At 42.0% G+C, this 14,721-nt stretch overlaps 1 protein-coding gene across 1 annotated transcript in view; it reads right to left on the bottom strand.

Annotated features, from left to right (window-relative positions):
* The window catches only part of ITGA9 (integrin subunit alpha 9), a 694,926-nt gene that overhangs the window by 475,399 nt on the left and 204,806 nt on the right, over positions 1 to 14,721 (bottom strand). Inside the window, exons 6-7 of the mRNA XM_089682391.1 lie at positions 9,881 to 10,010; positions 3,180 to 3,265 (exon numbers count right to left, since the gene is read on the bottom strand). Coding sequence (XP_089538517.1) covers positions 3,180 to 3,265; positions 9,881 to 10,010 — 216 coding nt within the window. The remainder of the gene's footprint in view (positions 1 to 3,179; positions 3,266 to 9,880; positions 10,011 to 14,721) is intronic.

The raw sequence follows: 14,721 nt of genomic DNA, 5'->3' as shown, positions 1-14,721 counted from the left end.
TTAGTCTTAAGAGTTAGGACAGCCCATTCATTTCAATAGGCTGCCTAATGCACCAAAATACACCAAAAAAAGTGCATGTAGCATTTCTGGCAGGACACTGCAACGCTCATTCATTGGACGTTCATTCTTAACGACACCTAAATGCACCAGCATGCATAATAAGCACTTTACTGTCCATTGTGGTAATGCACATGTTAACATGCACATTACTGCAACACAATAGTGTGAATATTCTTTAAAATGCCAGCTTTCCCTAAACACTTTTTAGTCGTTATTGTTATTATTATTATTATTATTATTATTAATATTATACAGGACTTATAACAGTTTGTGCAGCACTTAACAATATAAAAGGAGAAAGTACAGTTACAATACAATAAAACTAGAAAAGCTACAATTTCTTGCCTCCACCAGTAGTCTACAACTGGAGTGGGCGGAGTAACTGGGTGGAGTGGCTTGAGTAACTGTTGTGTGGTTGGAGTGCTAGCTAAAGCGTGTAGGAGGAGTTTTCTTTCTGCTCTAGGAGGATGGATATCCCTTGACCTCTGTCTGGACAATGCTGATTGGCCCTGTGCTGATCACATGAACTCTCCCAAGAAAAAAAAACCTCTCTAGCAATATATACCAAACTGAGCATGTGCATGCCTACACTTCAGTCTAGAGATAAGTGGTGGTCACTTGAAAAAGGGGAGGAACAGAGAAGAAAGGATCAAACAGCCTTTTTACAGAATGCAGAGGATTAGGTTCCACAGGGAGTATAACAGGCATGCTTTACTGCATCTACAGACTGATTTTACTGTTGTGGGTTTAGTAACACTTTAAGTAAAGCTGACCATACACTGATCAAAATTTGGGGGGTCCTGCTCAATAAAAGTCAATTACTTGTAGGAAAATGATCAATCAGCAACTGCAGCCAATCAGCTCAGCTGCATCCACTGATTATTTTATTCCAAAAGTGGTAGGTGCCTCTGTTATAATACAGTGTCCCTATAGGAGGGCTGCACAAATGAGGTGGATGGATGAATTTGTTCGTACTTTTTTTTGTTCAGTCCACTGGCTCCATGAAAAAAGAAACTAACTGTATATAGTCAGCTTTATATAGCTTATCTGGAAAATGTGGTGTAGTTCCTCCTTCACCAAGTACTACTGCTACATCGAAAAAGATGAAACGTGAATCTCTGCTTTTAGCTTGACGTGCATATGCTTCACAGTGAAAGGACCATGTGTTGCTGCCGGTCCACTTCTTGACACATCATCTGGTGACATCATGTCAGAAAAACTCTGCCTAAAATCAATCATTATTTTCCTTTTTTATAACCAGACAATAATGTCAAGTCACTGGAAACAGCCAAATGGGTGAGAAAGAATGGCCAACTAGGAGACTTCATTCAGTAGTAAGATCTGCCTCGCTGAAATTAACCCCTTGCCCTCCTGAGGATTTACCCCCCTTAATGACCAGGCCTCTTTTTGCTACTCGGCGCTGCACTAATTCAACTAATAATTGCGCGGTCATGCAATGCTGCACCCAAACAAAATTTACGTCCTTTTTTTCACACAAATAGAGCTTTCTTTTGGTGGTATTTGATCACCTGTGCGCTTTTTATTTTTCACACTATAAACAAAAAAAGGCCAAAAATTTGGAAGAAAAACAATATTTTTTACTTTCAGCTATAAAAAATATATAGTAAACTTAAAGTCGGTTATAAATTTAGGCCAAAATGTATTCTGCTCCATGTTTTTGGTAAAAAATCCCAATAAGTGTATATTGATTGCTTTGTGTGAAAGTTATAGCGTCTACAAACTATGGTATAGATACTGCAATTTACGCCATTTTTTTGCTATCCAGCGCTGCGCTAGTTTAACGGACAATTGCGCGGTCATGCAATACGGTACATAAATGAAATTTACATCCTTTGTTTTCCCACAAATTGAGCTTTCTTTCGGTGGTATTTGATCGCCTGTGCGGTTTTTATTTTTTGCACTATAAAAAAAAAGGCTGACAAGTTTGAGGAAAAAAAACAATATTTTGGACTTTTTGCAATAAAACATGTCCAGTAAAAAAAATTTCAAAATCAAATTTAGTCATAAATTTCTGCCAAAATGCATTCTGCGACATGTCTTTGCTACAAAAAAAATCCCAATACATGTAAATTAATTGGTTTACGTGAAAGATTATAGCGTTTACAAATGGCGGGAAAGATACTGGGATTTTTAGGTTTTTTTTTATACAACTTATGGCGGCGATCAGTGACTTATGGCGGGACTGTGGCGGACATTCTGACATTGGGGGGAACTGACTTGGGGTCACTGAAATCCCCAGTGACAACAATACAGTGATCAGTGCAAAAAAAAAACACTGACACTGTTCTAATGGCACTGGGGAGGAAGAGGTTAAGTTTATTTTTCAGGGAAAGGGTTAACTGTGTGAGGGGAGTGTTTTACTAGGGGGCGGGGTGTGTACTGCACTGGGACACTGCTAATCGGGAGAAACTCTTCTCTCCCGATCAGCATGTCCTGGAGCTGTCAGGGAACTAACAGAAAGCACAGCTACTGCAGCTGTGCTCTCCGTCAGCGATTGCCGCTGATCGCCGGGACATAGAAGGTAACGACCGGCTGTGACCCGGCGACTGACATCCGCGGCTGTGATCGGCGGGACAGGTAGGGCGGCGGCGCGCCTCACGTGATCCCCTACCTGTTTACAAAACACACGTTTTAAAACGTGCTTTTGCCCAGCCGTGCCGCCCTGCCGTCGTATTTATACAGTGGCTGGGCGGCATGTGGTTAAACAGTTATTTGTTGATAGTTCATTATGTTTTCTGGTGAATGTGTATAACAAACTATACATTAAAGAATTATGATTGTAAATTAGAGCCTTGGGCTCTGCTCCTTTTTCTTCATAAAGGTTAAGTTATTCTTTAGGCTCAGGAGAACTATAAACACATTTAATAACATTCAGTATACTGTGGTAACAACCTCCCATAATCCCTTTAAAATGCAAAAACTAAAGGTTATTGTCAGTTTAGTGAGAATGGCTTATGTCCAGCTTTCATTACCTCATAGACAATAATCTAATTATATCTCAACTCTTGCTAAGGAAATGCAGGGGCTTTGTTCAATTTGTCTGTGGAAATGAAGCTGCTAGCTCTACGTCACATGTTCCGTAGAAACGGAACCCTCACCTTTCCGATACCACTATCTTGGGGAGCACCGCCTACTACGTCTACAGTGGTAGGATGCACGAAATGCCCAGCTGTGACTGCATACCCTATGGAAAAAAAAAAAGCAAAACAAAATATTACAAAGCAAGGCAAACTGCTTCTGACTATATTGCACTACTTAATAAACAGACAAAATAATTAATTTACATGTATTTCTTTGTGTATTATACTATACACATGTACAGTATCTCACAGAAGCGAGTACACCCCTCATATTTTTGTAAATATTTTATTATAGCTTTTCATGTGACAACACTGAAGAAATGACACTTTGCTATAATGTAAAGTAGTGAGTGTACAGCTTGTATAACATGTAAATTTGCTGTCCCCTCAAAATACCTCAACACACAGCCATTAATGTCTAAACCGCTGGTAACAAAAGTGAGTACACCCCTAAGTGAAGATGTCCAAATTGGGTCCAAAGTGTCAATATTTTGAGTGGCCACCATTATTTTCCAGCACTGCCTTTACCCCCTTGGGCATGGAGTTCACCAGAGCTTCACAGGTTGCCACTGGAGTCCTCTTCCACTTGACCTCAAGGAGCTGGTGGATGTTAGAGACCTTGCACTCCTCCACCTTCCATTTGCTCAATAGGGTTTAGGTCTGGAGACATGCTTGGCCAGTCCATCACCTTTACCCTCAGCTTCTTTAGCAAGGCAGTGGTCATCTTGGAGGTGTGTCTGGGATCGTTATCATGTTGGAATACTGCCCTGCGGCCCAGTCTCCGAAGGGAGGGGATCATGCTCTGCTTCAGTATGTCACAGTACATGTTGGCATTCATGGTTCCCTCAATGAACTGTAGCTCCCCAGTTCTGGCAGCACTCACGCAGCCCCAGACCAAGACACTCCCACCACCATTGCTTGACTGTAGGCAAGACACACTTGTATTTGTAGTCCTTACCTGGTTGCCAACATCTGAACCAAAGAAATTTATCTTGGTCTCATCAGACCTCAGGACATGGTTCCAGTAATCAGTAATTCAGCAAACTGTTTGCGGGCTTTCTTGTGCATCATCTTTGGAAGAGGCTTCCTTCTGGGACGACAGCCATGCAGACCAATTTGATGCAGTGTGCAGCGTATGGTCTGAGCACTGACAGGCTGACCCCCCCCACCCTTTCAATCTCTTCAGCAATGCTGGCAGCACTCATACGTCTATTTCCCAAAGACAACCTCTGGATATGACGCTGAGCACGTGCACTCAACTGCTTGGGTTGACCATGGTGAGGCCTGTTCTGAGTGGAATCTGTCCTGTTAAAACATATGGTCTTGGCCACTGTGCTGCAGCTTAGTTTCAGGGTCTTGGCAATCTTCTTATAGCCTAGGCCATCTTTATGTAGAGCAACAATTCTTTTTTTCAGATCCTCAGAGAGTTCTTTGCCATGGGGTGCCATGTTGAACTTCCAGTGACCATTATGAGAGAGTGAGAGCGAAAACACCAAATTTAATACACCTGCTCCCCATTCACACCTGAGACCTTGTAACACCAACGAGTCACATGACACCTGGGAGGGAAAATGTATAATTGGGCCCAATTTGGACATCTTCACTTAGGGGTGTACTCACTCTTGTTGCCAGCAGTTTAGACATTAATGGCGGTGTGTTGAGTTATTTTGAGATGACAGCAAATTTACACTGTTATACAAGCTGTACACTCACTACTTTACATTGTAGCAAAGTGTCATTTCTTCAGTGTTGTCACATGAAAAGATATAATAAAATGTTTACAAAAATTTGAGGGGTGTACTCACTTCTGTGAGCTACTGTATGTCCACCATACATGTACTAATGTGATAGACAGACTATTAGCAGGTTATCGAGTTCAACATGAACATTAAGGCAGGCCATAGACATGGGGAAAATCGGCCGTTTTTTAAAAATCGTAAATCTGTCGTTCAGACGGCCGACGTTGCCACTAATTAAAAAAAAAAGTCGTTGTGTTTTAGTCCCGTCTACGGCCGTCAATTAATATAATAGCAGTGTCCCTGCATAGAGACCCGCTATTATATTTGACAGAAGAAATAGATTATGCAGAAGAAGAGAAACAACATTGTATCTATTTGTACTTGAATAGAAACATCTGTATCCGAAATGCATACAAATAGATACAATGTTGCAGCTTTTTTTTTTCTCCATCTTCTTCTGCAAAATCTATTTCAGCTTCTCCTCTTTTCTTCTATTCTTCTTCTTGATATTCTATTTCTTCATCTCCTGCAAAATCTATTTCTTCTTTTTCTTCATAGTCAATTTATTGTCAAATCGGCCAGAAGAACGGCCGATTTGACCATAAAGTACCGTGAAAATCGGCCTATCTAACAAATCGTCCCAGGATTTTCCAGCTTGGACGATTTTCAAAAATTAAGAAGAACGGCCGACATTTTTCTCCACTAATGGTACAAATATCGGCCGATAATTCAGCAAGAAAATTGGAAATCTATGGCCGCCCTAAGACCAATGTCACATGGGCGAGTCTGCTGCTGGCAACACATGGCTAACAGCAGAATCACAGAAGAAAGGCTTTCACTTATCATAATGCAATTATTCCTTCTCTGATCTGGATATCACTCACTAGGAAGGGAGAAACTCAATAACAACAGTTAAGTGGTCTGTTAGAGATCTTATCACTCCTGACAGTGGTCTGTTAGAGATCTTATCACTCCTGACAGTGGTCTGTTAGAGATCCTATCACCGTGACATGGCCCTTAATTTCCCAAACTCACATAAGAAAACTATCTTTATTTGCCTATGAAGTTGAATGCATATGTAAACTGATGTTAATTGATGATCTAAATAGTAAACAGTAAATAAAGGAGTTGCCAATAATGGCCTTCACCTCAAAATACTAGTTACCTGGCTGGTATGCCTACTTGTAGTTTAAAGGGTTAGTTCACCTTTTCTGAATAAATAAAAAGTTAAACACCCTACAGCATGAGTGTCAAACTGGTGGCCCTCCAGCTGTTGCCAAACTACAAGCTGAGGACATTTATGGAGGAGATGAGGACAATTATGGGTGGATTTAGGACAGTAATGCAGGGGGCTGAAGACAATTATAGCGGGGCTGAGGACACTAATGGGGGAAGCCAAGGACAGAAATGGGGGGCACCTTTTCTCACGTATAGCTGAAATGTTCCTATAATATACAGTCCTTGTTATTCCATTTGTAATACAAAAATAAGATTTTAAAAAGCAAGTTTCGTTTATACATTGAATAGGCCGTACTTTTATTTCATTGCATTTCAAGTTCCCAGTGTAACAAAAGTACTTTCAATCTGTAAAACTACTCCACGCTAATTTTTTTATTTTTTCATTTTTTTATGGAAAAAAAAAACAGGAAACATTTTTTTTTCCCTATGGCTTCAAAATTTCCAGACATCTCTATTTGTGAGTTATCTGGGGCAAGTATGCAATCCAGGATAGTTTGAGTCAAGTCAGATGTCTCTGCATAATGCAAGTGTTTTGGGTTTTCGAGTCTAAGCCCTTGGTCACATCGGGTGCGATTTGGCATGCAATTTGCATGCCAGCCGACTTGCAAACTGTATGCCAAGTCGCCCTCTATTGCCGCTATTAGAGCGGTCATATCGGTGTGGTTCCGACTTGGTTGGAGCCGCACCAATTTCTAAAGTAGTACATGCACTACTTTTGTTGTGATTTGCATAGACATCTGTGTCCGATGTCTTGCAAATCACAATGAAGTTGGCAGGTCACCTGATTTTGAAATCGTGCAACTTCACTGTAAGCCGCACGATTTCAAATTCGGCTTTCATGTGATCGGGGTGTAAAGCTGTTTATACATTCATTGAAATTTGAGCAGTTCAACAGGAATCTGCTGAATTCCAATCAGGCTGTCCCTGTTTGACAGAAGTTGATTGATCAGATTGTTTGGGAGGGACATGCTGGAAAACATATCTCAATTAGTGGCTGCAGCTGCTAATCAGTGTATTCTCATAGTAGTGGGTGCTGCTGACATAATACAAAGTCCCAGTAGGGGGATTCCTCTGTTCCCCTTGTGTATGGCCAGCTTAGGGCTGCTCAAAGCTCCAAAAACGCTCAAACTTAAAAAATCAATTGTTCTCTATGGTGTCTGTTCGCGCGATCAGGTGTGAACAGGAACCATTGAGAACAATTGATTTTTTTTTAGGTTTGAGCTTCTTGGGGGTTTCAAGCTACAAAATGCTCAAGTGTGAATGCAGCCAAAGGGCTCGTTCACACTTGACTGTTTTACCAACTCTTGCCAAACGCCCCTATAGCTTTGGTCCGCAAACGCTGTATGCGCGGTTCAGCGGCGGTTGCTAGGCGTTTGCCAAGCGTTAAAAACGCCCTGCAAATGCCTATAATGAAGTTTGGATGGTGTTACCACTCCGCAAACGCCCCGCAACCGCACCATAGTGGCACCATAGACTAGAATAGGAGGCTTCAGCGCCTCCTGACTCGACCAGAGGCATCCGTTTTGCCGTGCTGCTACCGCTCCTGTTAGAACAGCACCATGTGCTGCAATGGGCAGAATTGCCCGAGGCGATTGGGAAGCGATAAAAACGCTTCCCAAACGCCTTTCTGCCGCTTGAAAACAAGGCTAATGTGAACGTAGCCTAAGAGCCAATAGGATGACGGCTATTCAACTATAATTTAAAGAATGCAGTCAGTAATGGCAGCTCCAGTGCTTATTCCTGTAAAGGACAACTGCATTTTGGTACAACTGTCCTTTAGTCCAGGGGTGGGCAACTGCAGCCCTCCAGCTGTTGTAGAACTACAAGTCCCATGAGGCATTGCAAAACTGACAGCTACAAGCATGACTACCAAAGGCAGAGGCATGATGGGACTTGTAGTTCACCAACAGCTGGAGGGCCACAGTTGCCCACCCCTGCTTTAGTCAATTCCCCCTACCACCTGAGTGCAGCCAACTAGATCAAATACTAATGCAGGTCATAGATGGGTCGAAAATCGGCCGAAAAATAAAATCGGCCGATTTTCGGATCGTTAGTGGGCTAATTGTTCGGACGTTTTTCGGTATTTTGGCAGATTTTTTTAGCAGTAAATTTGGAAAAAAATCAGCCTATTTTGCCGATCTTTTTACCGATAAAAAAATCTGCGCATGAGCAGTGACCTGCAAGAGGAAGACAAAAAGAAGAAGAAAAAGAAGAAGTGGATGAAGAAGAAGAGGATGAGGAAGAGGAGGATGAAGAAGAAGAAGAAGAGGATGAGGAAGAGGAGGATGAAGAAGAAGAGGATGAAGAAGAAGAGGATGAGAAAGAGGAGGATGAAGAAGAAGAAGAGGAGGATGAAGAAGAAGAGGATGAGAAAGAGGAGGATGAAGAAGAGGGTGAAGAGGATGAAGAAGAAGAGGGTGAAGAAGTAGAGGAAGAAGATGAAGAAGAAGAGGAAGAGGATGAAGAAGAAGAAGAAGAAGAAGAGGATGAAGAAGAAGAAGAAGATGAAGAGGATGAAGAGGAAGAAGAAGAGGAAGAAGTAGAAGAAGAAGAAGAGGATGAAGAAGAAGAAGAGGAAGAAGAAGAAGAGGAAGAAGAAGAGGAAGAAGTAGAAGAAGAAGAAGAGGATGAAGAAGAAGAAGAGGAAGAAGAAGAAGAGGAAGAAGAAGAAGAAGCAGAGGGTGAAGAAGAAGAAGAGGAGAAGAAGAGGAGGAAGAAAAAGAGGAAGAAAAAGAAGAGGATGAAGAAGAAGAGGATGAAGAAGAAGAAGAGGATGAAGAAGAAGAGGATGAAGAAGAAAAGGAAGAAGAGGATGAAGAAGAAGAGGATGAAGAAGAAGAGGATGAAGAGGAAGAAGAGGAAAAAGAGGATGAAGAAGAGGATGAAGAAGAGGAGGAAGAAGAAGAAGAGGATGAAGAAGAAGAGGAATTCCAGTCCGGCAAAAAGTGTCCCTGCAGAGAGCTCTGCTATTTCTTTGACAGTTCCTTGACATTTATAGCAGTTGCAACAATGTATCTATTTGTTTCCGAATAAAAACATCTGTATCCTAAATTGATACAAATAGATACATTGTTGCAACCGCTATAAATGTCAAAGAAATAGCGGAGCTCTCTGCAGGGACACTTTTTGCCGGCTGTAGACAAGATGAAAACCGGCCGATTTTTTTTTTTTACCATTCTGGTAACGTCAGCCGCTTGAACGACCGATTTTTCATTTTTTTAAAGAAAAATCGGCCGGTTTTCTTCCCATCTATGGCCTGCATTACTCTTCCTTCTCTACCCAGCAATCTTTGTTGTGTAGCCCCGTTCAGCACTGTGCAGCCTTTTCAGTGGAAACAACCCTCTTCTTTGTAGGCATGCACACCACAGTCTTATTGTTGGATGAGCCATACCCTGAGGCTACCATGAGAATGGCTTACCCACAGAAATTGATAGGATTGGGGAGCACACAAAGAAAACCCTGTGATGAATTTATTTGCTGAAAAGACTGTGTAGCGCTGGGCATGGCTGCACTGCAAAGAGTGCTGGATCATGAAGAAAGGTAAGTATTTGACTTGATGGAATACACTCAGGTAGGTGTGGGAAACGGTTTATAAGAAAACGTTATCATTTGTGCAAGTTTCCTTTGAGCAATTTCATTTCTCCCAAGTTTTGCTATCTATTCTAGCTATTAAAAATAACAAAGTGGATTAAACTTGGGAAAACACATTTCTGTTACCCAGAAAGAGACAATGACACTTGCCTAAGTATGTGTAGCGTTTAGCAGTGACATCTTGATCATTTAGTTTGAAGTATGTGTTGTCAGTGATGTTCAGTACTTTAACTGTTCCAGTCCAGTAATAGGATCCCGGAGCTCCCATTACAACCAGATCCTAAAAAAGAAAAAGAAAACATGATATGTAAGTATTTATAGGAACAAAAACATGCTTTCATTGTGTAGTTCCTTCTATTTTTATAAGTAAGGGTCAAGTGAGGGAACCCGTGTTCATTAACAACTTCTTAACATACAAATGGTAGTTTGTACATATCTGTCACATGCCCACCTGTTGCATGATAGATTTATCTTTGCAAACTAGCAATTATTAATCTTAACTCTGTATAATACAACATAGTTTTTAGCCATCTTTTAACAAGTGTTATGTTCATTTTAAATGATCAATCTTCAGAGTGAACATAATTGAAGCTTTCTAAGTTAATTTAGACAATTGTGTTTCAAATGTTAAAAGAAAATACAAAAAAAGGATGAAATACTAGTATTCCTGTGCGTGGTATGTTATACATGCAAAACCAATCAAAGATCTGTTGAGAATGTAGTCATCAGTTAGGCAACCAATGGCCACACAAGAAGTACATATGTTAAAAGACCAGGAACAGACGAGGCCAGAAGTAGAACAGAACGTGAAGATTACATCATTTATAGACTGCGAGAAACAATGTGACAGACCTCAGCCAAGATCATATCAGTCATTAACATGTCTGTGAAGAGCCTAATTTAGTGGACAAAATACGATTCCTCCTGCGCTCCAGGACCCAGGTCGGTGGTGAGTAGGTGAAATCAAACTTAAACGAAATGACCACCAGAGCATGAAAGGCCAGCAGCTCCAAAACAAGGCTGGGGAAGCCCGAACAATACTGCAAAGTGAAAAAAAAAAAGCGCACCAACCTTGCGCACAAAGACAGAAACAAGAGGCCAGTGCGAATCCCATCATGGGGGTAGACACTCAGTATAACTGACGCGTTTCGAAGGTCGTACCTCTTGAGCTCTGAGGAAGAAGGTACGACCTTCGAAACGCATCAGCTGTACTGAGTGTCTACCCCCATGATGGGATTCACGCTGGCCTCTTGTCTCTGAAGTCCCTTAGAGGACTTACATGCCTGTTTTTATTCGCTGTTTGTGAGTACCATTCCTTTACTAATACATTTTGGTTACTGAGGTAATGCGCAAGGTTGGTGCGCTTCTTGTTTTTTTTTCACTTTGCAAGAGCCTAATTTATCCAGGCCATGGTATAGCTCAGTTTTTCTCAACCTTTTTTAACAAAGATGAGGCACCCCATTCTGAAATTCAACTAACAGTTTTACATAACGCAGCAACATCCACACCCATAGGATACCCAATGTTAGAGATCTTTTATTCTCCCACCTTTAATACACCTTTGCATTTTGGCACTGGCTAGTATTCCAATGTTTCCCTTCTCCCTCAGTTTCTCTCCTTCACTCGGCTAATGTGACCCCAGGGGTGACAACGAGGCAAAAACATGGAGGCTGTGCAAGCGCCAAACATTCTCCATATCCAATTACATCAATGGTTTTTAGGAGGCCAGCGGCTTGAAGTTTGTAATGGTGCACAATGAAAACCTGTTGCTTTGTGTAACTAAAAGGCAGACTTGATCCACCCATTGGCTTGTATATAATTTATAGGCAAGTTTTAGGGATTTTGCCAAGGCACCCCTGAAGAAACGTGAAGGCAACCCAGAGAGCCTCGGCACCCTGGCTGAAAAATGTTGGTATAGCTAATAGTAGGTAGTCACATTCAATATGATTCAGAACAAAAAAGAAAGAACTTCAGTAAAGCAAAGCAAACCCCACCCTCAGATCAGTTTTCTCATCAGTGTATCCCTTTATATAAAGGTTCACATCAGAGCCCCCTTACATTAGGGTCCATCTTAGGAGTGTCCCCTTACATAAGAGACCCCCATAGTTTCCCAAATAGAGCCCCCCGATGTTAGAGTCCCCAAGAAAAATTCCCTCTTACATCAGGGTCCCTATCAGAGCCTTTCTTACATCAGGGTCCTCATCAGAGCCCTCTTTACATCAGAGTCTGCCTTAAGAGTCCACAGTCCCCATCAGAGCCCCCCCCCCATATGAGGATCCCTATCAGAGCCCTTCTTACATCAGGGTCCCCATGAAAGACCCCTTATATTAGGGTACATCTTATGTGTTCCCCCTTACATAACAGACCCCCATAACATCAGTGTGTCCCAATAGAGCCCCCCTTTATTTGTGTCCTCATCAGAACCCCCTTTATAGCAGGGTCCCTATCTGAGCTCCCTTTACATCATATTCCCTGTCAGTGGCCTTACTTTGCTTATAGGCTGTAGTTGGAGTAGCAATAGGGTGGGAGCCAGAAGAAGAAGAAGGTATGGATGGACGAAGTTCCATCAGCCTGCTGCTGCAACCAACCGATGGAATGATCACAGCATAGAGGGGGGAACCTGACTTTAGCTGCGGGCCAGATGCTATTCCGTAGCAGGCCAGATTTGGCCCGCAAGCCCTGGTTTGGATACCCCTGACATAGATCATTGAGAACATACCCCAGCATCTACCTCACATATTTGACAACAATTTGCCCCATGTATCTCCAACAATTAAGAGATGTCCATCTACATTTGAATGCTTAATATTGACTGGTACCGTGTTTCCACGAAAATAAGACATCCTCCGAAAATAAGACCTTCTTACAGGTTTCCTTCTGGGTGAAATATAAGGCATCCCCGCGAATATAAGACCCCCTTAGGCTCTGTCTCATAATGAAAATTAATTTACCAAAAACTGGTTGCTAGGGCCGCCCCGACTGGCGTCTAGCAACCAGTGACGTCACTGCTGTGTGGAGGCGGAGCGGAGGTCGGAGTGAGCGGGAGAGAGATGAGTGTAGAAGAACAGGAGGATCAGAGCGGACGGGACGCGGCGAAGGTGGTGAGTGCTGGTCTGTCTCTGGTGACACCGCCCTCATGATGACTGACGGTTCTCAGTCAGTGGCAGACCCTGCTCCAGCCCAGGTCCAGGCCCCGGCCAGCCCAGCGACAGTCCCCAGGCAGGCCCCAGGGAGGAAATGTCTGATAAAGGGGTGGGGGGGGTGTCTGGTGAAGGTGTTCAGTGGCATAGGGGTGGGGGGATCACTTAAAATGACACAGGAGGATCAGAGGGGGCAATCAAAATGACACAGGAAGATCAGAGGGGGCAATCAAAATGACACAGGAAGATCAGAGGGGGCAATCAAAATGACACAGGAGGATCAGAGGGGGCAATCAAAATGACACAGGAGGATCAGAGGGGGCAATCAAAATGACACAGGAAGATCAGAGGGGGCAATCAAAATGACACAGGAGGATCAGAGGGGGCAATCAAAATGACACAGGAGGATCAGAGGGGGCAATCAAAATGACACAGGAAGATCAGAGGGGGCAATCAAAATGACACAGGAAGATCAGAGGGGGCAATCAAAATGACACAGGAGGATCATTTAACAATAAATGTGTACCGTATTCTTCTTCATGGAAAAATAAGACATCCCCTGAAAATAAGACCTAGCGCATCTTTGGGAGCAAAAATTAATATAAGACACTGTCTTATTTTTGGGGAAACGGTATTAACATGAATAACTAATAAAATTCTCAGAATACAGACAGTCCCTGGGTTACAAGCAAGATGTATTCTGTAGGTTTGTTCTTAAGTTGAATTTGTATGTAAGTTGGTACAGGTACATTTTTTAAGTGCAACTCCAGACAAAAAAATATGTTTTACGTTTTTTGGATAGCATAGGGAAGGGTTAACATAAAGTAATGTTTTCTTTGCTGTCTATGCCCCTGTTCAGAAGATTTCACCTCACTTTCTGTCCTTGTGACAATTGGATTTTGAAAGGATTAGTGATAAAGCTTCAGTGGAGATACCTTTTCCCGTGATAACTCTTGCAGAAGTAATTTTCCCTTCCTAGGGGTAGATTTCCTCTCATCTCCTGTTATCTCCCTCTGTTTGTAAGTATGAGTCCTATGTATGTAACTGCCTGTAGTTAATTAATGATAAAATCCAGACAATTTTTTTTTCTGCTTTTAGTTTTGGCTAAAGAGGGGAAGCATTAGAGGTTCTGTTGGTCTTTGTCTCTGTAAATATTCCACTGATTTCCTATGTGGTCACTAGGGTGTAAAGTGAATCCTCCCCAATAGTGCCAATTCTAAACTTTCCATGCTTTTCCCAAAAGTTTAAAAGAGAACAGAAAGTTTGAGTGGAACTCAGTTTAAATCTTGTATAGAGTTTGTCACAAACAGTTGTGTTTAATGATGAGTTGCAGTTCTCTTTTGATCAGTTTAACCAAAGAAACCACATATAATGGGGCAGCACAGTGGCTAAATAGTTAGCACTTCCAGCTGGCAGCACTAGGGTCATTGGTTCAAATCCCAACCACGGCACCACCCGCCTGGAGCTTGCATGTTCTCCCTGTGCCTGCGTGGGTTTCCTCTGGGAACTCCAGTTTCCTCCCAAAGACATGCTGGTAGGTTAATTGGATCCTGTCTAAATTGGCCCTAGTATGTATGAATGTGAGTTAGGGACCTTAGATTGTACCCTACAGGGTTAAGGACTGATGTGAATGTACTATACATGTGAAAATTCACAACGCTATATAAGTAACTGTAATAATAAAGAGTGGAAATTACATCAATATTTTAGGGATGAGATACATCAGCTAGAGTAAATGATTGGAAAGACACTGGTTTTGAAACTTAGGCTAATTTCACACTGATCTGTCGCAAAAACGCATATACAATTTACTTAAGAATTTTTCTTTAGATTTATCAAAAACCATATAAT

Source organism: Staurois parvus, unplaced genomic scaffold (assembly GCF_062004578.1).
Source record: "Staurois parvus isolate SC_StPar_1 unplaced genomic scaffold, SC_StPar_1.0 ptg000288l, whole genome shotgun sequence".
In the NCBI taxonomy this organism is placed as follows: Eukaryota; Metazoa; Chordata; class Amphibia; order Anura; family Ranidae; genus Staurois; species Staurois parvus.
The sequence above is the reverse complement of the archived record's forward strand: the minus strand, read 5'-3'. Positions and strand labels throughout refer to the sequence as shown.